We start from the raw sequence: 25,436 nt of genomic DNA, 5'->3' as shown, positions 1-25,436 counted from the left end.
ACAAGTTAGCAGAGAAATTTTGAACCTGTCACCTATGGAGCTTAAAAATAATTCAAAACAGTGCTCAAGCCATTTAAACAAGATACCCTGTTTCAAACCCACGGTATTAGGATAGCCAGTGACTCCCCACAATGGACAATTTGCCCTCCCCCAATATAGGCTCTTTCCCTTAATAAACATCCAGCAATGGAAACATTTGTGGAGAAAACCCAATGTCTAAAAAAGTCAAGTTTCCTACCTGACATAATATCTTCTGCTAATTCCTTTTCTCTTTCAATTTTCCCCTCTAGAGTTGAAATGCAGAATTCATAGCCAGCAAGGGCAAATTCCTGTCTGGAAACAAGTGTCAGTAGTCAATCAGCTCTGCTCGCCTGTGACTCCTTTTCCCATTACAGCTCTGCTCTGAGCACTATCAACAGGGGGAAGTCTGTTCCTTTTGCTGCCAATCTGCACTTCTCTAGAGTTTGTCTTAAAGTCATCGATTTAAGGGAAATTAATGGATGGTGCCAACAGTCTCATGACTGTATAGCCACTAGTCTTTCTGTGTCTTCACATGGCAACCCTGCCCTCGAGGCTCAGGCTCCTGGACCTGAGGTCCCAACTGTTATCATCATCATGCTCTTCTGGGAAACTCTGGGGCTTCACAAGTTCTCCCAAGCTGTTTTAATTTTTATTCCCCCCCTCCCCCGGAAATCAAAATACCAGCTATAGCATAGGAAAGCCTGACAAACATGCTAGACCCTGAGACAAGCTGAGAAGATACATGGACACCCAGACTGACGCTGGATAGCTTCAAAAGACATGCAGAGGAACAAGGAGAAACTCCTTCTGTAACTCCAGTTCCTGCTTTTCATATAGGTTCTACATTCTTGGCACAACTGACACTATAAAGCTCATGCCCTCTTCTCTACTGCGTTGCCAGAATGGATGTGATGACCCACTGTTCTACTTCATCCTCAGAACAAAGCATCTTCTTCCTTCTCCAGGTCCAAACCTCGGTAGAAGAGACACCTCTAGCTGCATGGCAAGGGAAGCTGCCAACAAGATAACTCTGTCAGAGTAAAATGCCTACAAACAGCTCCCTGTGTTAACATTTTTCCTCCAGTACCAGGGCCTCAAACATGCTAGTAAGAGCTCTCAGTCAGCATCTCTAAGCCTTATAGCCTGGCAATGTGTTCTCTTATCGCATACTTCCCTTAATAAGACATGAAAAGAGTAGAGTAACTTAGGTAATAATTACTAATGGGTTCTATAAAAGCTTGTGGCTGTGAATGTCTTCTCAGCACCTATTTGCTTTGAGCTTCTGCTTGTCAGAGCCTTGAGACATCGTTAACATTTAGTCCTGTATGACACTAGAGTGTCCCCAGCTGCAATGTTCTCTGGCATCAGCCAAACTTGAAGTTCAAGATCTAAACTGAGAGCTATGTTGTGTTGTGTGTCTGTAATACAGGTTAACCTAGGTTAGAAAGAGAGTTCTATCTCAAAAAGGAGACGACACGAAGTCAAGAGACCCACAGAAGCCCCAGCCTTTTTTTTTTTTTTTTTTTCCAAGACAGGGTTTCTCTGTATAGCCCTGGTTGTCCTGGAACTCACTTTGTAGACCATGCTGGCCTCGAACTCAGAAATCCGCCTGCCTGTGCCTCCCGAGTGCTGGGATTAAAGATGTGCACCACAACCGCCCTCGCCCTAGCCTATCTAGTGCCAATCAAAATGCAGGGAACTAAGTAGGTGGTGAAGAAAATAGTGTGTTGTTGACTAGAACAGGGGCCAGGGCTGGGATCTCCTAGCCTCAAAGTGCAACTTTTCTGAATAGCACCCAGCTTAGTGTCATCCAATCTCTGGCATTAACTTCTGCAGCAGCTAAAAATCTAAAGGAAAACATTCTTACATCTCTCCCTAAACCCACTGCCAAAACAGAACTCTCCAGAGACATTCCCAGTTTAAATACCACGTGTTCCCCCTTTCAATTCTACCTAGAGACAAAAAAGGAATGGACAGCCATGCCACTTGGGACAGCGCCTTCAGACTAGCTTTGCAGGCAAACATGTGGAGCCTTTTCTTGACTGATGACCGATACAGATGGTGCCTGCATCAGGTGGCTGTGTGGAGCCAGCCAGTAAGCAGTGTTCCTTCATGGCTTCTGCTCTAGTTCCTGCCTCCAGGTTCCTGTCATGACTCCAGTCAGTGCTGTTCTATGACTTAAAGTTGTAAAATAAGCCCTTTCCTCCCCAAGTTACTTTTGGGAATGGTGTTTTACTACTGCAAAAGAAACCCTAAGACCTGACCTGACCATGTGTTGAGGGCAATCGCAGAAGGACATGTGAACTCTAGGCTGGGAAAGCCATTCAGTGCTCAGGGCTTAATGGGATGTTGTTGATGAGAAGACAGGAATGCTGTAAAGTTGCAGATGGAGGACTGGCTTGTGAAGTTTGAGGGGAAAAAAAGACTATCAGGGCCATTATTCTATTGTGTTTTCTATTAACAATCTTGGTTTCTCATCAGCTGGAGCTGAAACATCAGCTATGATTAACAAGAAACCAGCACCTCTGAAGTGAAACCTTTGCTTTGCTGAGACAATCAATGTTCCTTAGCTGAAGCTGAGAAATAAGGGGTGATTTAGTACCAGCATCATTAAGAGGAAATATTCTAGGGCTATGTACTGAGGGTCATCACACAGAGCTGTGGTGCAGAGGGAGCCAAGGTGGCATCTCATGCTAACAGCCAAGCTTGGTGATGTGAAAGAGTCACCCTGGCGGTACTGGTTTTAAACACATGAAGGAGGGCCATGAGTTGCAGCTGAGGCTGGCCACTCTATCGACAGGGTGGCATCCCTGAAGAGAGTCCAAGCACAATGGTGAAATTACAGCTCAGTTGCAGGGGAGACCCCAGCATACTGGAGACAAATGTCAGGACACTGCCAAGGACAGGAGCAGGTGCAGAGTGGAGCTGCCCTGAGCCTATAAGCCATGTATGCAGTGAAGGAGAGCTGGAGAACCAGACTGCCCGAGCACATGAAGGAGCTTGAATCTCAGACATAAGAGCTATTTATACTTCTGAGAAGAACTGGGTTCTACTTTGATCCTAACTGTGCCCTGGTTCTTCCCTCTTAGAATAGAAAGGATGTAACTTACTTTAGATTTACAGAAGCCCACAGCTGGATATGTTCAATAGACTGAATTTTAAAGTGTTTTTTTTTAAGACTTTGGGACTTTTAGAAGTTACATTATGTTTTATGGGTGTGGTGGCACACACCTTTAATCCCATCACTCAAAAGGCAGGCAGATGGATCTCTGTGAATTGGAGGCCAGCCTGCTCTTCACAGTGAGTACCAGGACAGCTAGGACTATGTAGAGACCTTGTCTCAAAAACAAAACAAAAACGCAAAAACAAAAACATGTTTTATTTTGTGATATTAGTATTAACATCTTAGGGACAAGTGTGAAAGTAAAGGTTAGCGACACGTTTCTGTGTAAAGGTAACAAGGGGCCAATCAAGCTATCTAGTTTTTATCAACATGACACAAGCTAGAGTCAAAGAGGGACTGTCAGCTGAGGAAATGCCTCACTAGATCAGCCTGTAAGCAGGCCTATGGGGACATTTCCTTGGTGTATGATGAAGTGGAAGGGCCTAACCTACTGTGGATGGTGTGACCCTGGGCAAACAGTCCTGGGTGTATAAGAAAACAAACTGAGCAAGCTAGGAAGAGCAAGCCAGCAGTCATCATTCCTCCATGGCTTCTGCTTCAGTTCCTGCCTTACTCTCTACCTTGGCTTTCCAACAGACTGTATCCATTACAGCGAAAGAAACCTAAGACAATGGTCCTTAAGGCCTCACGGGGTTTCTAGCTTTCGGCAACATCCAAACTGTGTCCAAAGCCTTTCATGCAGCTAATAGATTTTTCTATTACGTTTTTCGTAATAGAAAAAGTTTTTCGAGTTGGTTGGTGTCCCTTTTGCTCTACTGGGGTTCCTGTATGGCTACATGAGCTGGCCTCTTCAGGTTCCATGTCCCCAATGCTGTGAGTCACAGCTAAGGTCACCCCCATTGATTCTTGGGTGCCTTCCTTATCCCAGGTCTCTGTCTTGTCCTAGGGATGTCCCCTACCTTTCCACCCCTGTCAGTTACAGATTTCCATTCATTCTCTTGGACATCTGGCCATCCCTCCTCTTATCTGATCTTGAAATACCCCCCCAACCCTCTCCCAGACCCCTTTCCCACAGGGGATGGAGCAGAGACTGAGGGAATGGCCAACCAATAAGCAGTCCAAACTGAGACCATGGGCAATAACCAATCCCTGACACCATTATATTAATGATACTCTGTTATGTGTGCAGACAGGAGCATGTTGTCCCCTGAGATGCTCCATACAGTAGACGACTCAGACAGAATACAGACACCCACAGCCAAACAGTGGATAGAGCTTGGGGACTCTTATGGAAGAACAGAAGGAAGGATTACAGGCCCCAAAGAGGACAGGAACTCCACAGGAAGACCAACAGTCAACTAACCTGGACACTTGGGGCTCTCAGGGTCTGAACCACCAACCCATGGGGGCTGGGCCTAGGCTTCCCCATACATATGTGGCAGATGTAAAGCTTGGTTCTAAACATCTGGAATGGGGTTATGTGGGTCCTGAACAACTGGAATAGGGCCTATCCCAAAAGCTGTTGCCTGGATGTGGGATATGTTCTTTTAACTGGGTTGTCTTATCTGTCCTCAGTGGAAGAGGAAAGCCTAGCCTCACAGAGACTTCAAGTGCCAGGACTGGAGGGATACCCAGGAGGTCCCTACCAGGGGAGTAACTGGAAGAGGGACATTAAACTTTTTTTTTTTTACTTATTTAATAAGTAATAATAATAAGTAAAAAAATAAAGTTTAAAAAAATTGTGTCAAAAATTTATAGTGTACACACCTTTAATCCCAGCACTCAGGAGTCAGAGACAAGTGTAAGTTCAGGGCCAGCCTGGTCTACATAGTAAGTTCCAGGATAGCCAGGGCAACATGGAGAGGCCCTATCTCAAGAATAAGTAAGTAAATAAATAAATAAACAAACAGAATTCAAATTTATCTACTATTTTTAAACTAGCACTTCCTAGCTTACATATCCAGTGTTAGCTAGCATACAGGAGATTCCACTAGGCTCCTCCCAGGGACCTAGCAGGTGCTTCAGGTGTGGGCTGCATACAGAAGGACTGCGCCACTGTGAGCTCACACCCTCTCTGTTCCCACATGTCCCCAGCCAGTCTCTCTCACCCTTTCTGCTCTTTTCAGTCTGAGTGCATGAGTGTGTATGTGTGTGTTTGTGGTCTGATCGTCCTTTCTCTGTCCTCATTTCTGTTCCCATCTGTCTGCCTATGTGTCTGTCTCTACCCCTTCTCTAGGCCCTCACTCCCATATCGTCCCCAATTAACATCTTTATACTAGATCTACTGCATGGTATAATTACTCAGATGCACCCTGGGATGAGCCCACCAGTTACCTCCTTGCCACATTATATTTCATAACATCCAGACCTCCCTCTACCACTAACTATATGCCCCTTCAAAATCCTACAGATGATTATTCCCACGTGCTCTACAAACCTTTAAACAAAACAACTGATTCCTTTTATAGCCACTCGTGCTGAGTTATTTTCATGTCAGCTAGATATAAGCTAGCGTCACCTGAGAGGAAGGACCCTCAACTGAGAAAATGTTCCATAAAGTGGGGCAGTAGACAGCTGTAGGGCATTTTCTTAATCAGTGACTGACATGGCTGGTGCTGCCCCTGAACCTGGGTCTGGGGTGCTGTAAGAAAGCAGGCTGAACTCGGGAGGCAGAGGCAGGTGGATTTCTGAGTTCGAGGCCAGCCTGGTCTACAAAGTGAGTTCCAGGACAGCCAGGGCTAGACAGAGAAACCCTGTCTTGAAAAAAAAACAAACCAAAAAACCAAAAACAAAAGAAAGCAGGCTGAGTAAAACAGTGAGCAGGCCTCTGCTTTCAGGCTTCTGTCTGTTTTGAGTTCCTGTCCTGACCTCCCTCCTTATATATATACAAACCACATAATCCCTTTCCTCCCCAAGTTGCTTTTGGTCTTAATGCTTTATCACAGTAAAAGAAACCCTAAGACACCAGTTATTTCCAGAATGAATAAAGAGATAACCCAGAAGTAATTATCACCATTTCCCCTCATTCTTCTTCCTCTGCTGGTGGAGTGGCTTCTTTGAGTGTATTATCCTGAAGTACTTTTTATACTGTTCCCTTTGCTTCTAGGGAGAGTTAACTACAGTTCTGACTCTATTTCCCTTCTGATTTCAAGCAAGAATCAAATACTTGATTAACTACTACAGTTCAGTTACAGGGATGAGGGCTTTGTTCCACTTAGGCAAATGGAAACCAAAGGAGGAAACTGCAAACAGCTGAGAAGTGCAACGCTTTGAGTGTGGCATATGGTTTCTGGAGACCCAGATGCTTGACAGGTAAATTAAGATTATCCCAAGGTCTGAGTTCCCTGCTCATCATTCTTCTACCTGACCACTACTATTCCTATATTCTGATCATACTTACTTATTCTGAGCAGCATAGATGTTGGCCAGTTTCAGAGAGATTTCAATTATTGCATTGTCTTCCTGTTGGGATAATTAAAAAAAAAAAGAAGAAGAAAATTCATGAGAAGTAAAAATTTCTTACAGAGTATTTTCAACTTCTATAATGAATTCTGCCTTTCACCTTTTAAAGGAATTAGCCAGCTATGAATTCTTTAGCAATCATTACTGAGAATTAGTGAAATACTAGCTATTTTTATATAGGTCTGGGGGTGAAACAGCCACCTTTTTAGTCAAAGTACCTTATGAGCTGGGCCTGGGGTGAGGAGTATCCTGGTTGGTTTTTTTCGTCAACTAAATACGAGCTATAGTTATCTAGGAAGACAAACCTCAATTATGAAAAATGGTTGCCATCAGATCAGGTTATAGGCAAGTAGGAGGCACTTTAGTGACTAATGACTAACATGGGAGGGCCCAGCTCATGGTGAGCAGTGCCTCACCTGGGCAGGTGAGGTTGGTCGGTATCAGAATGCAGGCTGAGTTAGCCACAGGAGTGAGCCACAGGAGTGAGCCAGTAAGCAGCATTTCTCCATGTCCTGTGTTTCAATTCCTCCTTCCAGACACCTGCCTAAAGTTTGCACCCTGACTTCCCTCAGTGATGAAATAAACCCTTTCTTCCATGAGTTACTTTTGGTGTTTTATTACAGCAAGAGAAACTCTAAGAGGGAGGTTTCATTTCATGAACTGCTTTGATGAGGGGGTAACACTAGGTGATGTGCTTACCTGCTTCATGCCTCCTCCAAGCAGATAACTCATTGTTGCTTTAAAAAGCTGTTCTGCCTAAAAGCATAAAGATTTTCTTTAAACCATCTACATATGACTCTTAATTTAGGTAACAACTTAATGTGAGTGTGTGCATGCATGCATGTACCCGTGTGGAGCACTGAGATTTTTTTAATAAAGGGGCCAAAAGACGAGGTCCTCACATCCTCTGCGTGATGAGTGAAAGCTAACTTCAGCAGGTCAGTCACCTCAACCAACGGGACAGACTGAAGACTGCTCCTAATATACACCCCATCAATGAAGCTGTTTAAATACCCTCAATTTTTGAATCAACCTTCCTTACAGTGAGGGATCATAGCGTAGATTTAGGTTCTGTCTAACACTAACAGGCAGAGAGATCACCAACCCCTTTAAGACATTTTATAAGGATGTCTCCGGCACTTTAGTCTCCTCTCCTCCCTTCTTGTAGGCCGGCCGGAGGTGAAATCAGCTCACTCACGCAGATGAAGACGTATCTTAATAGAATAGAGATGCCTAACAGTCTTTGGCATACATGTGGGCTAATCAATTAAAAAGAAACACAGCTGCACGTTCCGCCACTGCATTTTCGGGACCTTTCTGAGCAAGTAGCATCCCCTTAGTCAGCTCCCTTGAGGCATTACCAGTTCCAGATGTTACAAAGCGATTGACTTACATTTTCAAGCTGCCCTCGTATAAATGCTAAGTTGGCCATCTGAAAGCAAATTATAAATGGCTGTTCAGTTCAGAGTGCTGCGCTTACACAGATTCACAACTTTTAAATGGAAGACTCTCCCCTGTTTTCACATCTTAAAAGAAAAAAGTTCAGAACCGAGAAAACGCCACCCGTTAATCTGCTAGAAGCTCGGTACAGCAATAGTGAAAGACGCACACGGTTTATTTTATATATTCTGTTAAAAGCAAACTAAACCCAGATCACCAATGAAAAGTACAAAGCTATCTGTTTCTTTATGGTTTGAAATTACAAGTGACCCTGTGGAGGGTACAAAAATTAAACCAAGAGAAAGCCTAGAAACAAACACCTTCAGGACATCATGGCAGTCAGGAAGATAAATCAGCAGGGACACTTTCTCAGCACGCACCCTTCCGCAATAGCTAGACTGGTTAGAGCAGTTACCAGGTCGTAGGTGTACGTGATGGCCTTCCTGTTGTCACTCTCATATGCAAGGCGAAGAGCATCATGCAAAATCAGCTCGGCTGCCTCTGGCTCGTCTTTCATGATGCTCAACTAGAGAGAAAAGACAAAGGCAACATTAACTGAGCTATAAGGAAGCAGCTGTACTCTGCTGCAGAGCAGACACTTCACAAAATGTACTGAATCCCGGCTATGTCCAGATACCATGCCCACCCAGCTGACAGGGAGACTAGCCTCCCTTGTATCTAGGTGTGCTCATACAACAAAGTTTTAACCAACAGATCACACAGGAGGAATGTGTGCCATCTTTACTTTGTTTTTCCTCCAGAGACAGAGACCAGGCTGCCTCCTGACCCACAGAGATCCACTTGGCGCGGCCTCCTGAGTGTGGCAGTTAAAGGTGTGGACCACCACACCTGGCACTGTGTTCCTACTGAAGCTGTTCGCCTTTCGTCTTCTTCTCTTCCTGAAGATTACAAGGAATCAGGTAGGACAAGTAGGCGTGATTAAAACTCAGGAAAAGAGGAAGAAAAACAGCACAGAAGCATGACAAGAGGAATCTGGAACGTGTTCAAGAGAATGAGAGTAAAACTGAGGTAAAGTGACTAAGGAGTTAACCATGTAACGAAATGGACAGAAGAATGACCCCAAAAGACAGGGGTGAAAAGAATGGATCTTCAGAAGAGGTGGACAGAGGGAGCTGAATCACAGCTGAGACAGCTGGCTTAGATCACTTCCAGCCCTGCAGCCCCTGACAGGGGGGTTGTGGATTCTCACAGGTACAGGGAAAAGTCACTCAGCTGTCAAACAAGAAGGCACTACAATCTGATTTACATTTTCAAACCATTACTCAGGTTGCTACACGGACAAAGGACTGGGGTTGAACAGGACCTGTGTGAGGAAAAAGGGGGGGGGGGCGGGGGGGGAAAAAGAGGGCGGGCAATTTGAGAAGTGTTCTGGATTTGATGGCAACTGTGTTTACTGCTGTGTAACTGGGAATTATCAACGACACACTTTAAGAACAATTATGATTCTTTTCTCTTTTTTTTCTCCTCTTTTTTGAGACAGAGTTTCTCTGTGTAACAGAATCCTGGCTGTCCTGGACTTGCTTTGTAGAGCAAGCTGGTTTCAAACACACAGGGGTCCGCCTGAGGAACCACTATGATTTTTTAGGCTTAATTTTTTTAGGTGGTAGAGAGAACACTGTTAAAGCCATATTTGGGGGGAAGGAATTTAAGAAAAAGAGTTTAGTCCCAGGCATGCTAAATCTGAGAGATAGCTGTGGCCTTGCAATAGAGACAGCATGTCAATGACACACTGCAGTCTGTGAACACAAATCTGGACGTTGATGGCATTAAGTCGATATTGAACCCATTGGAAGAGATGAAATAAACCTGGAGGGGGGAAAAAGGGATGTGGAGAAACAGATTTAGACGCAAACCAATAAGCCTAAACGATACTAAATTGCATTTTGGGGGCGTTATTCATAGTCTATGAACAAAATGTCATTCGGCTTGGAGGTTAGCTGATTAAAGCCACCCCCGCAAACCATTCTCAATCAATACGTTTGGACAAAATAAATAAATAAATAAATAAATATGGGAAATGTGAGGGTGCCGTCTCCACCTGCACTCACAACTGCAGCGATTCTGCTGCAGGATTCGCTCTGGACCAGTCTGGATGGATCCCAACCTTCCACCCAGGGCCAATCCATCCAGGCCTCGGGAAACCGGAGCGGAGGGCGCGCGCGCCCGGTCGAGCCCCTCACCTTGGCTTGCTTCAGCAGCTGGATGATCTCGGCCTCCGTCTCGTCTGTCGCGTCCTCTCCGGGCTGCTCGGCCGTCGCCGAGGGTCGCGAGAACCAGGCGAGAGCTGCGAGAAGCGGCTCAGAGGTCACCGGGACCGGCCCGTGCCCGCGTCCCCGCCCCCGCCGGGCCGGCCCCGCCCGGAGCGCACCGCTCACCTGCCAACAGCGGCAGCACCCTGTGCCCCCGCGCCGGCGCGCCTCTGGTCCGCAGCCGCTCGGTGCCTGTCCCCGCGTCGCCCGTCCGCTCCGGCAGCAGGCGCGCCGTACAGCCCCCGCACCGCCGGCCCGCGGCCCGCAGCAGGGTTCGACCCAGACGCCAGCGAAGCAACCGGAACATGCCGACTCGCCTTCCCTCAGAGCTCCACTAGCTGCGACTGGCCCGGGACGCCCCGCCAGTCCGCATGCGCGATGACGCGTGCTGACATCACGCCGTCTCGCCCCGCCCCCGGCCTGCGGCGCGCTTGAAGTTCGCAGCGCCTGGGAGGAGAGAAGTCGGGCGGCGTGCCATGGCGGTCGCGCTCCCGGAGGTGGTGGAAGAGCTCCTGAGCGAGATGGCCGCCGCTGTGCGAGACAGCGCGAGAAGTACGGCCCGCGGGCTTTTATTCTTACCCCGCATGGTTATGTCCCTGAAGCCTGGGCTCCTTAAATCGCTTAACTAAATAGAGGGATTTGAGTGACTAGACGTCAGATCCCTGCGTGCGAGCTGGTGTGCGGGAACCCCGGGTACTTGAAGACTGGGTACACCCAAGGAGTGGGCGAGGGCAGGGATGCGGAATGGCAGATGCGTAGACAATTTCGAGTTACTCAGAATCTTTATCCACAATCCGTGATGCAAGTTTAAAAATAATACCTTTGTTTACTACTTTGTTTAGTAAATAGATTTTACTAAAAAACATTCTAGGGATGCAAAACCTTAAAAAAAAAAATTGGGAAGTTGAAAAGTACTTCTCCCCTCTGGCCTGTAGAGGTCGCCCTATGCCTGTCTCCAACAAAATGACCGACCAAGGATGATCTTTGCTTACTCACCAGAGTAGGAGGATCTACCAAAAGGGGAAACTAGTAACGAGGATCTACTGTGTAGCTCAGCTGGTAGAGAGGCTTGCCTGGCATGTAGAGAGCTGCCGTGGATTCCCCACCACCGCACAAGACTGGGCACATGGCTGTAGTCTCCGCACCTGGGAAGTGGAGACAAAAAAAAAAAAAAAAAGAAAGAAAGAAAGAAAAAAAGAAAAAGGGAAAGTTTAAGGTCAACCTCAGCTACATAATGCTAGGCCAGACTGGGCTGCTGGAGACTTTGTATCAAAAAACTGGAGGGGGGTGGTGCTTTTGAAGTGTAGACTAATTAAAAGCACTCTCCCAAAAAATAGCCTCTCTAAATGATAGCCAAATTAGAGCTCAAAACTCCTATTGCTCATTGAGTGTGCTCTGTGAACGGGTTTGAGTTACTGCTTCAGTGGGACTAGAAAAGTAAACGAATAGTCTCATTTTGGTCTTTTTCGTATGTGTAAAAGATTCAGCCAACCAGGTATTCAAACATGCTTTGACTTCAAAGAAGTTGTCGGGTGTTAGTCTGTTGTGAGCTCTTGCTTCCAGGATTTGACCACAGATGTTCTGAGATGTTGGAACGATACGAGTTTTACAGAACCATTATCAGAACAGGGCTGTTTGTTAATCCATAGCCAGTAACTGAAGGGGCCCTCTAGCACAGGAGCAGAATCTCAATTCCTGTTTATTTTTCAGTAGAGCAGTTTTCAGTATTGGGTCTGGGTATACCTTCCTAATCCCCCATCTTCCTTGGTAACCGTGCAGAATATAAGTCCAGGTTGCACGTATATGATTTTGACCATGTAGAAGCTATGATTTCCTTTCCTGGGTAACTTGGCTCCCCTGAATTAATAACCATCTCGGCTTTCTAAGCGTGTTTAGTTTTCTACATATGTATTTTTACTTGAACTTTAAATTTTATGCCACTATCATGGGTCTCCACTTAAAATGTTAAGGTAAAAAAGACATTTTATCAGTTACATTTTCATAAAGGAATCTGCGAAGAGCCTGCCGACTTGCCTAGTATGGACTGGCTGCTGTCCGGTCGGGCTGCTGTTGTCTTCCTTCAGTGTTAACTAGGAATTCTCTTTTCCCAGTTTGGGTCTTGTGTTAGCACATCCTACAGTTTACTTTCCTCTTGTTTATCCACTTGTGTATTGTTACCTGTCTTATTTTATGCAGTACATACTTCAGTAGGTTTCTGAAGAAGGCATGAACTGTGCTTTTGCGGCTTTGAATGTCTAAAAACGGTTTTTCTGCTCTCACACTTGGTTAAAAGGTGTTGAGGCTGGCCAGCGGCCCACATGTCTGGGTTCTAGCCTGGGAGGCATCTTGGAATCTGGAAGAAAAGAGGGAACTAGGCGGCTCAAGAAAGGATGGAACCAAGACATTAGTCTGATCAAGGTTCAATTTTACTATTCGGAGACACGGGGTTATGAAAAAGGGGGAGGGGCCCATTCCCGCCAAATCATTCTTGGAGTCCAGTTTCAGGTGACCACGTGTTGACTCCTGAACCGCTAGGCTGCGGGTAGTAGCAGTGGGAGTGGCAGAACGATAGGGTGGCTGGCTCCACCCCCACCCCCACCCCCCCATGCTCTCTTAGTGCTAACAGTCAAAACTGATCAGCCAGATTTCAGGCTGGGGGTGGGGGGAGGTTACAAAAAGGTATTAAGTTTCATGTTGGAAATCTTCAGACCTCTGAAAACATTGTTCCATAATTGTCTAGCATTTTTGTATCTAGCATTGCTCCTGAATTTTGTCGGTGGCTTTTATTTTCTCTGGGTCTTTGAATTGCAGTTGCTCCTAGGTATCCATGATGGTTAAGACTGCTGATGTACAGTCCCTTTGATAGTATGGCATGTGACCCATATTCACCTTCCTTTGTACTTTATTTTATGTATATGAGTACACTGTAGCTGTACAGATGGTTGTTAGCCTTCATGTGGTTGTTGGGAGTTGAATTTTTTTAGGACCTCTGCTCACTCCAGCCCCAAAATTTATTATTATACATAAGTACATTGTAGCTGACTTCAGACACACCAGAAGAGGGTATTAGATCTCATTACGGGTGGTTGTGAGCCACCATGTGGTTGCTGGGATTTGAACGCAGGACCTTCAGAAGGGTAGTCAATGTTCTTACCCGCTGAGCCATCTCACCAGCCCCCTTTGTACTTTAATATGCTTGAAATCACCCCTATGTCACTCACAGCTCCTGTCCTCTGCAGTGTCAGTGCTGAGTAGGTAGGTAGATGGCATCCTGGGTTGCTTAGAGAAAATGAGAGAATGACATGTTTAGTAGAGGCTCAGAGGTTTCAGGGGTTGGTAGTACTGGTTTCTGTGTGATTTTTTTTGGCCTCTTTATAGCCCAGGCTGGCCTTGCTCCCTGTGCTTGTGCCTTTGGCCTCTGAGCATCCCAGTTATAGGCATGTGTCTGGCCTTTCCATTTCTTTTTAAACATTCTGTGTGTATGGGTGTTTTGCCTGCATATGTATCTGTGCACCATGTGGGTGCAGTGCCGTCAGAGGCCAGAAGATGGCATCAGATTCCCTTGGACCGGAATGTGAGCCAGCTGGGACATGAACTGCTGAGTCGTGGTTCTTATCTCGTGTTAGGTGAGTCCACAGATGTTGGTCCTACCGGTGTGGAGAGCCAGTTATAACTTCTTTATGACCATGATTCTCAAGCTCTGATAAGATTTTGTTTAAGTTTCATTTTTACTTCTGTATGAATTTTTGCATGTGTCCATGTGTGAGGGAGCCCCCAGAGGCCAGAAGAGGGAGTTGGACCTGTGGAGCTGGCAGTACAGAGGTTAAGAGCCACCTCAGTATGGGTGCTAGAAACTCCAGCTGTCTGAGAGTGGCCAGCCAGTGCTCTTGGCAGGTGCACCACCTCCAGCCCCTGGTTTTGTTTTCCACTCGAACGTGAGGCTCTACTAACTTACTTGATAGACATTTGGGGTTTTTTTCCTAGTATTCTCATCCCTTGGTTATAGCATGTCCTTTATTGTCCCTGAGTGATTTATCTCCTGTATTTAATCTTTTTATCCCTGCCTCTGCTTCTTGGGAACTTCCTTCAACTGTGTCTTCCAGATTTTCTATGAGGTTTTTATTTCTGATATTATATTTAATTTATAATTTTCCCCTGCCGGTTTTATGATTGCATTAGCCTGTTTGTTCTGATATTAGTGATAGTTGTTGGAACTTTCCCTCTGACTTCAGTGTTTCCTCTAAGTAGATTCTTTTGTTGATTTTTGTTCTCTTTTTACTTAGTTGTGGTAATTTGTAGTTGCCATGTTTAAGGATAGAAAACTCAAGCAAGGACTTACAGACCTACTTACCATGGGTCTTACTAGGTGGCTTAGCTGAACACCCATGACAGTGCTATTCCCTGTCCGCTGGCTCAGATTCCCAATGAATCTCCTGCCTGGAGGGCGAAGACTGGGAGAGCAGCTCAGCCGCAGGGGGAAAAGGAGGAGGGCTGGTTCTTGCAGGAGCCATGTTGGGAAGAGAGCAGCCACTCCCCCTGGCTTGGGTGTTTTCTCCTAGTCCTTCTGGAAATCCTCTATTTGAGCCTTTCGTGAACACCATCAGTCATCTGCCAGAGGGAGCGACAGCCACCCACAGCTGAGAAAGGAACTGAGACAGATCCTTCGGCTTGTTTGTCTGTTCCTTTTATTTATTTATCTTTGAGACGCTGTCTACATAGTCCTGGCTGTTTTGAACTCAATATGTAGACCGCAGACTCACAGAGATCTGCCTGCCTCTGTGCAGAGGGTTGGGGAGGAGGATGGAAGGTTCTGGAGCATGTACCAGACCTGTGCTCAGTCCTCCCTACCAATAGCTGAAGATGAAGATCCATCTTGTTGAGGTCTGGAAAGTTATGTTCCACTTTCATATTTGCCCCCAGTGTATTTTAGCTGTTGTTCCCCTGCCTCCCCATCCTTGGGAACTAATGATTCTTTAAATAAGTAAATAGATCCCATTATTGCTTCAGTGGGTTGGGAAAGACGTAGAATTGGATAGATAGGTTCTGTTTACATCGTCTGCAGTGATTTGGGATTGTTGTTATAAGAGCTTCATGTTTGCCGTGACTAGTCTAACATGACTAACTCTCCTGTTCCCATCTTACAGTTCCCGACGAGCTTCTCTTATCGTAAGTACAGACTCTTGTTTGATCTATAAAAAGAGTTACACAGTTTTAAGAGCCAGATCCTTTCCATGTATTTCTTGCTCCTATTCCAGAGGATCAGAGTTCCATTCAGAAGGCACATAACCACCTATAACTCTAGCTCTGGGGGATCGATCAGATACACCTCAGGCCTTGGTGGGCCCTGACACACACTTGTTTGGTTGTTTTTTAACGTTTAAAAACAAGGCAGACCTGGTGGCAGGCACAGGTTTAATTGCAGCCCTTGGAAGGTGGAAGCATGAGGTCCAGGAGTTCAAGGCCATCCTCAGCTACAGCAGAAGTGTGAGGTCAGCCTGACTTATGTAAAACCTTGGCTCAAAAAACAAAACCTAAGTCAGATCTGGAGAACAGACTCAGTGGTTGAGAGCGTTTGGTTTGGTTCCCAGCACAGACCTTGGGAGTTTCCCAAAAGCCTAATATCCCTCCCTGACATCCATGGGCACCTGAACACAGAATGCATTTAAATATACTCAGACATATGCACTTACACATAAGATAAACCTTCTTAGAAATAAATTAATAAGTAGAAAATAGGCAAATAATAAAAGAATACAAATAGCCAAAAAACTATTGGGGGAAATGATAAGTATTTCTAATAATCACAAATTAAAAGATAATTTCTCCTATAAAACTAGCAACCCCGGGAAAGAAGGTTGACAGGTCTATGGATGAGTAATACCTTGCTAGCGATGTCAGTTGGAAGGTAGCCTGGTACCTTGGTTAATGCTCTGCTGTGAGGACCATCATGACCAAGGCAACTTATAAAAGACAACATTTAACTGCGGGCTTGCTTATGAGTCCTTAACAACCTGGTCAGTTTTACCAACTGTGGATCAAACCTTCAAATATAGGAGGAGCCTAAGGGGGCATTCTCGATTCAAACCACCACACCCGGCAACTGGCAGTATGGCTTTAAAGCATACATATTCCTTGACCTGGATATCCCACTTACAAGAATGTCACCCAAGGAGGTAACTGTGATGTTCATAAAGACTTTACGATGAACAGATTCACCCAGTACTGAATAGGACAACACAAGAAACTGGAAATAACCTACTCAAAAATATTCCTTCAAATATAGGAGCCTTTATGTTTATGGAGAGTAAAAATGGTTCACTTTTACAGTACAGTAATTTTTATGGCCATCAAAAGTAATAAAATATTTCATGTGTTTTGAGAGATGTTCATAGAAGCCATGAAGTAGACAAAGCCATTTTTAAGATAATTGAAGTTAACCATGGTTATCTCTGAGTAAGAGGCTCTTCAGCAAATTCCATTTCCTTATTTTTGTTGATTAAATAAATCTTTATGTATTTGGTATAAGAAATTCAAAAGCACTCCTTCTCAATTTTTCCTAGTATAGAAATTCAAAAGCACTCCTTCTCAATTTTTCCTAGTACTGTTGTGTGTGAGACTAGATTCTGGGAAAATGAAGTGATACACAAGTTATATTTTAAACTTTATAAGCAGTGCTGTGTGTGCATAGGTACACATACACATGTACATACATACAGTCATTCCATGAATAATAGGATACAAAACATTAACAGGAAAGAAACCAGCAAGTATATGAGGTCTTGCTGCGGGTGTAGCTCAGAGACAGAGTGTATTCTGAACGTATATGGGGGCCTGGGCTCACTCTGCAATGTGGGATAGAGAGAGAAAGAGAAGAGGAAGCCCAGGCTGAGGAAGGGATGAATAAATGCTTGCCAAAGAGATAGAAAGGAATGAAATGTCTGGAAGCTCTTTAATGAAGCATGAAGGGAGCTTGGTTTTTTGCCTGTAATAGTATATAGTCTTTTATTTTAAAACACACAAAAAATCTGAAATAAATGAACAAGATGTTAATTAACACTTATTCTGGGGAGCAAATGAATCCATGGATTTTGTTTCATGGATTGGTTGGGGTTTTTTTCCTAATTTTTAATTTTATGAGTATGGGTGGGTTCTTTTGCATGTTTGTCTGCACCATATGCATGCAGTGCCCATAGAGGCTAGAGACGGGCAATGGATCTCTTGGAACTGGAGTTACAGATGGTAGGGAGCTGCCACATGAGTCCTGAGAATCAAACTCAGGTCCTCAGGAAGAGCAACCAGAGCTCTTATCTCTGAGCCACCTCTCAACTCAAGCCCAAGGGATTTGTTAATAATATTTTTCCCCATGTTAAAATTTGTTTTTTTTGTTTTGTTTTGTTTTAAGTGTGGGGGTTGGCTCGAAAGATAGCTCAGTTGTAAACTGTTTGTTATGCAAGCACAGGGGTCTGAGTTTCATCCCATCACCACTTACAAAAGCCAGTTCCATTGTGTGCTCGTAATCCCAGCTCCGGCCTCGAGGCAGCTTGCAGGCCAGTTAGCAGCCCTCTGTAAAAGAAGTGGATGGCACTTGAGGGACAACACACACAACAGAGGTGCAGAGATCGAGGTTCAGTGGTAGAGTGCTTGCCCACCATGCATGAGATCTTGGGTTCAGTCTCCATCATCACACACACAAAACGATAGGACAGTAAACCTTTGTGTCAAGTTCTCAGGTGACTCAGAATCCACTTTCTAATCCAGTGTCTTTGTATTCCCTAGGCTGGAGTTTGTGTTTGGGTCATCGGCCATCCAGGCCTTGGACCTAGTCGATCGAGAGTCTGTCACTTTAATCTCATCACCCAGTGGAAGGCGTGTTTACCAGGTAGAAGTCTAGAGGTGGGGATAATCCAAACACAAAATCTTAGGACATAAATCTATTCACAGTCTCTGTGGAAGCTGATAACCAACATGAAGTATGTACTAAGCTTTGTGATATAACTTAGTAATCATAATTTAAATATTTGTATTTATTTTGAATTGACAAGAACTATATATGACAATACAAAGTGACATCTTGACATATGATACCTTATAGCTTCATGCTGTTGACACATCCAACTATCTCAGAAAACCTTATATGCTTCCTTTTCTGTGATGAGAACACTCCCTTACAAATTTTCAGGTCTGTGATGCATTGTTCGTTACTGTGGTCAGAAACCTCCCTGAGCTTCTGTCTCCCCTGACTATCTCCATAAGCTCCCCCACCCACCCCACCCCAAATGCTGAATGCTGGTAGCCACTTGCTTCTGTAAGCTGGACTGTTTTAGATTTCATATACGAGGATATGTAGTATTTGATATATTATACCAGGCTTCTTGTACTTAACATAGTATCTCCAGGGATTCTAGAAATTAAAGATAAATACAACTTTTTGATTCTACCAGTAGCACTACATAGAACTAACAGTGGTGTGGAGAGGCTCTTTTCTCAAGTCCAATGGATACCAGCCTCTGCTTTCTTGTTGATTATAGAGGTCTCTGTCTCTCTCTGTCTCTCTCTGTCTCTCTCTGTCTCTCTCTGTCTCTCTCTCTCTCTCTCTCTCTTTCTCTCTCCAAGACAGGGTTTCTGTGTAGCCTTGACTGTCCTGAAACTCACTCTGTAGACCAGGCTAGCCTCAAACTCAGAAATCCCCCTGCCTCTGCCTCCCAAGTGCTGGGATTAAAGGCGTGCACCACCACCGCCCAACCATAATCTCTTGTTTACAGGAAAAAGTCAAAATGGTCCTTGAGGCCATTCCATGTGTCTAGAATAATCTCGTGACCATCCATCTTTCAAAACTGTTGTCACCGGGAAGAGCAACTTAGGAAGGACACGGAAATGCTGTGGCTTGTCAAGTATGTGCTTGGCTCTCAGTGGTTAAGAAAGATGCTGTCAGTGGGTAGGAAATCTCATTGTTTCAACTCTGGCTTCTAGTGAACTTGTCAGAGCTAGGGCCAAGACAGTAACTCTCATTAAAAGATGGTGCCAGTTAATTCTTAGAGAATGACTTGAACGGAGCCTGCTTTGACAAATATGTGTCCCTCCTTATGAATCAACTTGGGAGATAGATCGCTGCGTGTTTCCATTAAGGAAAATGGAGTGTGGCTATATTTACAATTTTTGGATAGTACTTTTTTACTCAAAGGGGTTTTTCTCATGGTGGACTTCTAGATGAACAATCAGCTGGAGCCACTAAGTTTCTTTCTTGTGTTATCTTTTTGTATTTTATATACTTAGATTATCCATGACTTAGATCCCTCCAGTCTTCCCCATGTTTCTTCACTGCAGAATTCTGGTTTCAGGGCTGAAGAGATGGCTCAGCAGTCCTTCTGCAGAGGATCCAGGTTCAGTCCCGTGTGCACATGGCAGCTCACCACTGCCTGTCACTCGAGTTCTGGGGATCTGGTGCCCGCTCCTGGCCTCTGTGGGCACCAGGCACAAACATGTTATACATACACATAGGCAAGCAAAACACTCTTACATATAAAATAAAAATAATATAAATGTTTTAAGAAGTGTCAGGGCAAAAAAGTTTTTTGGTCTCAGCTTCATTGCCATCATAATACCTGACCAGAACGGGACTTCCAGCTGTCCCTCACTTCTGTGACCTGGCTACCAGCTAAAACTGTAAAGATCTTGTTTAAAACTATTTAATTATTTTTATGAATATGACTTTCTTAATGATTGTCTGTCATGTCCTTTATTATATTGTGTTGCTTTATCATTAAAAAATACTCCCTAGATATATAGCTGTCAGCTTTGACTTTGACTGGAGGTGAAGGAGACCAGAAACGTTCGCCAGCCTCATATCAGTCCTACAGTGCACTGTTGTGTATACAGGAGGACTCTGCCTTGGTTCCTGGTTGTATACGATGGAAAATGCTGAGTCAAACACTGCCTTGATACCCAGCTGGTAACCATCCCATGAGTCAACCTTTATTCCATAGTTCAACCCAATATTTTCACTGTCCTTCAGGTGTAATGTATAATTACTTTAAAGTCATCCTGTGTTACCGTCTCCTGAGCTGCTTTCTAAACACATCCTGCTCACTTAGGAAGGGGCCACTTCGCAGCATCCTGGAAGTTTGCAAGGCTTACAGAACAACGCTGCATACCCTCCTGTACATCCATAGGAGGCAAATGTGGTTCCAGCCCTAACGTCCTAGGTCAGCAGTCCCAGAACGTTAGAAAACATGCATGCAATAATTTTTAACATGTCTGCTCAGCTATGCACACTCTATGAGCTCCTTCACCCAGTCTGTATCAGGACAGGGACTGTAAACCCTTCTTCCAGAAAGAGGCAAAACATTATAAATGTAGCTTTCTGACATGCGGTGGCCTGGGGGGCTGCGGTAGTTAGAAGGTGGTACCTGTCGATGAATGGTGGTCAGGGCCGTCTTACAAGCTTCCTGTGGTCACTACACACTTCCCACCCGGGAGACTCCTGTGAGTCCAGTCCTGGTCTTGAGTGTGTTCTTTCCTGTTTGTTAGTTTTTTAAAATCTCAGTTAAGGAGGGGTCTTGAAGGGGGCACATTCCAGCACGTGCTATGATGAGTGGAAGAACTCAGCAGTTCCTGTAAGAGAGGGTCCTTCTACTGAATTAAATTACCCCTAAGGTCAGTTTCCAGCTCTAAACATTTCTAGCTCAGATTTTTGCCTGATTATTGGGTTCATTAGTAGTCAACTGCTAGATAAAGAAGCAGCAAATTCAAGCATTTCCTGTCTTCAGAGTGTCTACTGCCCCAGGCATTTGACCAGTTTGCTTTGAATCTTAGGCAGCCTTTGGGAAGGGTAGGGCTTAGAAACCTCTGTAGAATTTATCCCTGTCCCTAAATCACCAGGCTTTGATGCAACATAATCCAGGAGGAAGCATTGTGATAGATCCTGAACCTGCAGAGTCTCAGAGGCTCTGCCTGCTTTGTCTAAATCTATAGAGAAAAAGACAGGGGAGCCGAGTAAAGAAAGAACCTTAGGGAATGTTCTCGGTGCTCTGAGAGACCGTGCTAATCCCCATGGCTGCTGTGTGCTGGGGAGTTTGCTTTAGGATTAAGTGGGAAGCGGTCAGCTTTAATGCCCACCTCACTATTTAGACTCACAGGTAAAATTGTACTGATAGACAGTGGTGTGTGTGTCATGTTCCTAACACAGCAGGCCTTGGGATAGGAAAGTGTAAGAGGTGGATTTTAATACGTGATGTAAACTAAGTCTAGTCTTTAATGGTATAGAAAAAGGACATTCCTAGTAATCTAAAAATCCCCCGGAGTTCTGCTGACTTAGTCAACAAATAACCAGAGTAGCTGCATCATATTAGCACTCGGCAGACACATAGAAGCACAGCACTTGAGCATATTATTTCCTCGAGTTAAGGCCTTGCCTGTTATTCTCAGGATGGAGCAAAGGATCCTGGGACTGCTGACACTGTAATTTTGGCAAATCCTGACCTTTTGTTTAGATTGCCATCTTAAAGCCTAAATTTAATTTGAAAGCCTTGTGGCAAATTCATAGGACAGTCCATTGTAAAATAATTGAAATGTTGTACCTCCCTTTCTTGATAATAATCTACTTCATTTGGAAGTTAACTCTCAGAATGCAGCCCTGTGTTATCTCGTGTCCACCACTATGGGGAATATCCGGCAGAAGCCACTGTAAAGGAGAATAGGTTTATATTGGCTGACAGTTTCAGAGGGCTCCATCCATGGTTCCTGGGCCCTGTTGTATTGGCCTAGGGCAGCACCGTACATTACAGCAGGGACAGGAGGCTAAGAAGATCCCTTCACCCCACACCCAGGAAGCAAAGGCAGGACAGGAAGGAGGTTAGAATCCCAGTGTCTCCTGCAAAGGCATGCCCCCAGCAACCCAGCTCCCTCTAACTAGATCCTACGTCCTAAAGGTCCTACCATTCCCTGTATGTGCCAGGAGATAACACCCACACTTCTAACACATGTGCCTTTCGGGACATTCAGAATCCAAACCATAACCAGCTGCCAACACAAGTGTCTGGCTGCGTGGTGGTAGGAGTGGTTTCTCTAGCACTCTGGTTGGTCCAGTCTCATCACAGACAAATCTTTTTTTTTCCCTTGAATTCCTTTCAAGTGTCACCAAGGGTGTTTCTTGTACTGAGCCTCTCACCAGCAGCCACATCTGTGTCCTTCCATCCCTGGATGAGTAGGCAGGTCTGAACTTGCCTGGGTCCTGAGACCTCCGTCCTGAGCAGCTGAGTCAGCCCCTTCCCAACACTGCTTTATTTATCCTCCCACGCGGATGCTTCCCCAGCATCTGGCTCGCTTGCTCACACACCCGTTCTACTTTCTTCACCTGAGGGCTGCCCTGCTTCTGCCTCCCCAGGCCCTTTACCCATTTCATTCTCTGGGAATGTAACAGCAGCTTTAGAAATGTCCCTGCATAGTGTCTAATACCACAGGCTAAGGGGCCCATGGTAGAATGTACACAGGCCTTCCCTGGTCTCCATTCTAGCCCTGCAGGCTGAGACCTGTGCACCACATGAAGGAAAGTCGCTATGTGGAAGGCTGAACTGGACTGATGCTCTTCCACCCTCCAACGTCCTGGGAAGCTTAAGAGATGAGTTTGCACGCTGCAGGAAGATAACTTGTGTTGTTCCTTCCGTATAAACCCCACTTCAGACCTTCAGTGATGTCCATGAGCAACTCTGACAGACTGAATGGATTGTCAGGAAGCTGTCAGGAGCAAACTAACACTGTCCTGTTCTTCCCAGGTGCTAGGGAGTTCTGGCAAAACATATACATGTCTGGCTTCCTGTCATTACTGCTCGTGCCCAGCATTCTCCTTCTCAGTGTTACGGAAGAGTGACAGCCTGCTGGTAAGGGTGGCCTCTCGCCACTGCACACAGTTGTGAGAGGAGAGGCCAGCCTCATGTCAGACTTGAGAGACATTTTTGGGAGGTGGGGCGTTTACACAGAATGGGTGTTTCCCTCAGTGTTGGAAGAAATTGTGGTTTATTGTCTTTGTCTTAGTCACCCCCTGGATTCAGCCTCCCACCACAGTGTCACTTTGGTACTCTTTCCTGCGTTCTTATCTAAGGTCATGGATGAGGTCGTGGGGGTCAGTGAGGTAGTCTTGGCAGTGAGTGCTGGGCCAGGGGATGGCCCAGTAAAGAGAGAGAGAAGTAAGAGGTGCTCCCACATCATCCCTGCTCATAAAGACAGCCTGGCCTCACCCTCACCCCACACGCAGCAGGGACGCCTCCACCTGGACCTCACAGCTGTTCACACAGCCCATCAGACTCCAGAGCATGGAGGAAGGACAGCACCTATCTGCATCCCTAGTTCTAAAGGGAATGAAACACCCCATCCTCCTCTCCTGAGAGCAGATGGTTAGTCTTAGTCTTGCCAAAGTCGAGAACAATAAAGTCTACCTCGTTCCTACTTTTTTATATTCTAGTAGCAGCTTAAAAAGTCTTGAGAGTTTGGTGCCAACCTGAGCATCTCCATTCATCCACACACACACATACACATATACACATACACACACATATACACACACACACACATATACACACATATACACACACACACATATACACACATATACACACACACACATATACACACACACATATACACACACACACACACATATACATACACACACACACACACACACACACATATACACACACACACACACGTCACTAACTACTAACCACTAGTAAGGTATATTTCACCTGTAAAATGACAGGATTGTACCATGGTCCTCTCAGGATCAATGCTGTGTTCTGTGTCACAGGTCTGACAGGGTCATCTCCCCACGTGTGTGTGTGAGAATTTCCCCTTCTCCTCCTTCCCCCGAGAAGGTAGCAATGCCTAAAATGAAGTAGTGGTTCTGCACATTCATTATAGTGAAGTTGGAAGTGGCTGGGTAGCTATTAGGTCCACATGAGCTCACCGGGGAGGAGCTCTGAGCCAGTGCCGTGCCTCAAAGCCTGTCAGCCATTGCTGTAACCACACGCTGAAGGCCAGGATGAAACCATGGCAGAGCTCCCTCTCCTTGCATGTGATGGTGAGGTCTTGATTAGACTGGCCAAACATGATCCTGCTTGTCCCTAACAGCTGTGTCCTGTGTTTCAGTGTAAGCATCTTCTGGCAATTTACCTTAGTCAGCTTCTGAGGAACTGCCAGCAGCTCCATGTGTCTGACAAGCAACTGACAGACCTATTGATGGAGGACACAAGAAGGATAAAAGGTGCGGCTGGAACATGGACTTCCAAGACAGAAGCCTAGCAGGAAACGCATTCACATCTCACGGTGCCCGAGGTGGAGGAATGGAATGCACTTCCAGACTTGTGACTGTCACTTCACCCTCACAGGCTAGGCTGCAGAGGGTCTGTGTGGTTAAGAGTCCTCTATGGTCTTACTATTAGCCAGCCTCTGAGCCCTGCAGGTAGAAATGTCCCTTGGTAGAATTAAGTATTGTTGACTCAAATAAAGTCTGAGCCATGTTGTATCTGCAATCAGATCAAGTTATTGAAGTGCTAGTAATGGTTACAGGTGGGACGGCAGGCCAGACTAAGAGCAAGGTTACATGGGAAGAGCATTCAGCAGTAAAGGACCAAAGCACACAGATAGCTAAGGGCCACTGTAGGAGAAGAGGGTGCCGCTGCCAGCACGGCTGATGGGGCTGTACTGGGAGAGGGTGTGGAGAGCAGGGAGCTGGGCTTGCCTGGCGAGCATGTCTAGGCTGTATAGCAGGAGCAAGAACATACGAAAGCCCTGGAAGGAAACTAGATCCTACTAGGAATTTCACTGGTGCAAGCTAGGTACCCGTAGTGGTGTTGGAGAGATAAGATAGGCTCAGGAGAACAAAGGATGAGTGATAATGATGAAAGCCCTGGAAAAGAACCGAAGAGGAAAAGCCGGGGCAGCCAGCAGATCCTAGAGGGTCAGGAGCTTCCTGCTGCTCTGAACAGTCATCTTTTTAGGAACCGATGAGGTAGAAAACTGGAGTAGGTGACTTCATAGCCTAGGGAAACCCCCAGTTGTGATGCCCCAAAACACAAAGCGTTAGTGAAGAGCTGCTGAATAAAAAGCCAAATGCAGCCAGGTGG

At 45.4% G+C, this 25,436-nt stretch overlaps 2 protein-coding genes across 6 annotated transcripts in view; one reads left to right on the top strand and one right to left on the bottom strand.

The window, feature by feature from the left end:
- Positions 1-10,692, bottom strand: part of Ttc19 (tetratricopeptide repeat domain 19) — a 36,385-nt gene extending 25,693 nt beyond the window's left edge. For 2 of the 4 annotated variants that reach the window (XM_029483993.1, XM_029483996.1), the window contains exons 1-7: positions 10,444-10,692; positions 10,249-10,352; positions 8,463-8,573; positions 8,001-8,039; positions 7,307-7,363; positions 6,546-6,607; positions 239-333 (exon numbers count right to left, since the gene is read on the bottom strand). In XM_029483993.1, the coding sequence (XP_029339853.1) occupies positions 239-333; positions 6,546-6,607; positions 7,307-7,363; positions 8,001-8,039; positions 8,463-8,573; positions 10,249-10,352; positions 10,444-10,624 (649 nt within the window). In that variant the 5' untranslated portion in view covers positions 10,625-10,692. The remainder of the gene's footprint in view (positions 1-238; positions 334-6,545; positions 6,608-7,306; positions 7,364-8,000; positions 8,040-8,462; positions 8,574-10,248; positions 10,353-10,443) is intronic. The other 2 variants (XM_029483994.1, XM_029483995.1) reach the window with 2 other exon arrangements.
- A 44-nt stretch (positions 10,693-10,736) lies between these two features.
- Positions 10,737-24,842, top strand: Zswim7 (zinc finger SWIM-type containing 7). 2 transcript variants are annotated; one of them, XM_029483998.1, is made up of 6 exons: positions 10,746-10,869; positions 13,845-13,943; positions 15,462-15,483; positions 18,094-18,196; positions 23,088-23,192; positions 24,460-24,842. In XM_029483998.1, the coding sequence occupies exons 1-6, from the start codon at positions 10,794-10,796 to the stop codon at positions 24,610-24,612; spliced, it is 558 nt and encodes a 185-aa protein (XP_029339858.1). In that variant the 5' UTR covers positions 10,746-10,793; the 3' UTR covers positions 24,613-24,842. The 2 variants fall into 2 exon arrangements, with proteins under 2 accessions (XP_021032887.1, XP_029339858.1); XM_021177228.1 differs by lacking the exon at positions 13,845-13,943 and having other exon boundaries at positions 10,737-10,869.
- Positions 24,843-25,436: the final 594 nt, after the last annotated feature.

The sequence above is a fragment of the Mus caroli genome, chromosome 11 (genome assembly GCF_900094665.2).
Source record: "Mus caroli chromosome 11, CAROLI_EIJ_v1.1, whole genome shotgun sequence".
Taxonomy (NCBI): domain Eukaryota; kingdom Metazoa; phylum Chordata; class Mammalia; order Rodentia; family Muridae; genus Mus; species Mus caroli.
This window is presented reverse-complemented; position numbering and strand designations above follow the sequence as displayed.

What these genes read in the sequence shown, in the direction of transcription:
- Zswim7 (XM_029483998.1), top strand. Translation starts at nt 10,794, where the DNA reads ATGGCGGTCGCGCTCCCGGAGGTGGTGGAAGAGCTCCTGAGCGAGATG. An exon ending in TGTGCGAGACAGCGCGAGAA is followed by an intron (nt 10,870 to 13,844) that starts GTACGGCCCGCG and finishes ATGTGGGTGCAG; the next exon opens with TGCCGTCAGAGGCCAGAAGA. An exon ending in GTGGAAGGCGTGTTTACCAG is followed by an intron (nt 18,197 to 23,087) that starts GTAGAAGTCTAG and finishes TGTTCTTCCCAG; the next exon opens with GTGCTAGGGAGTTCTGGCAA.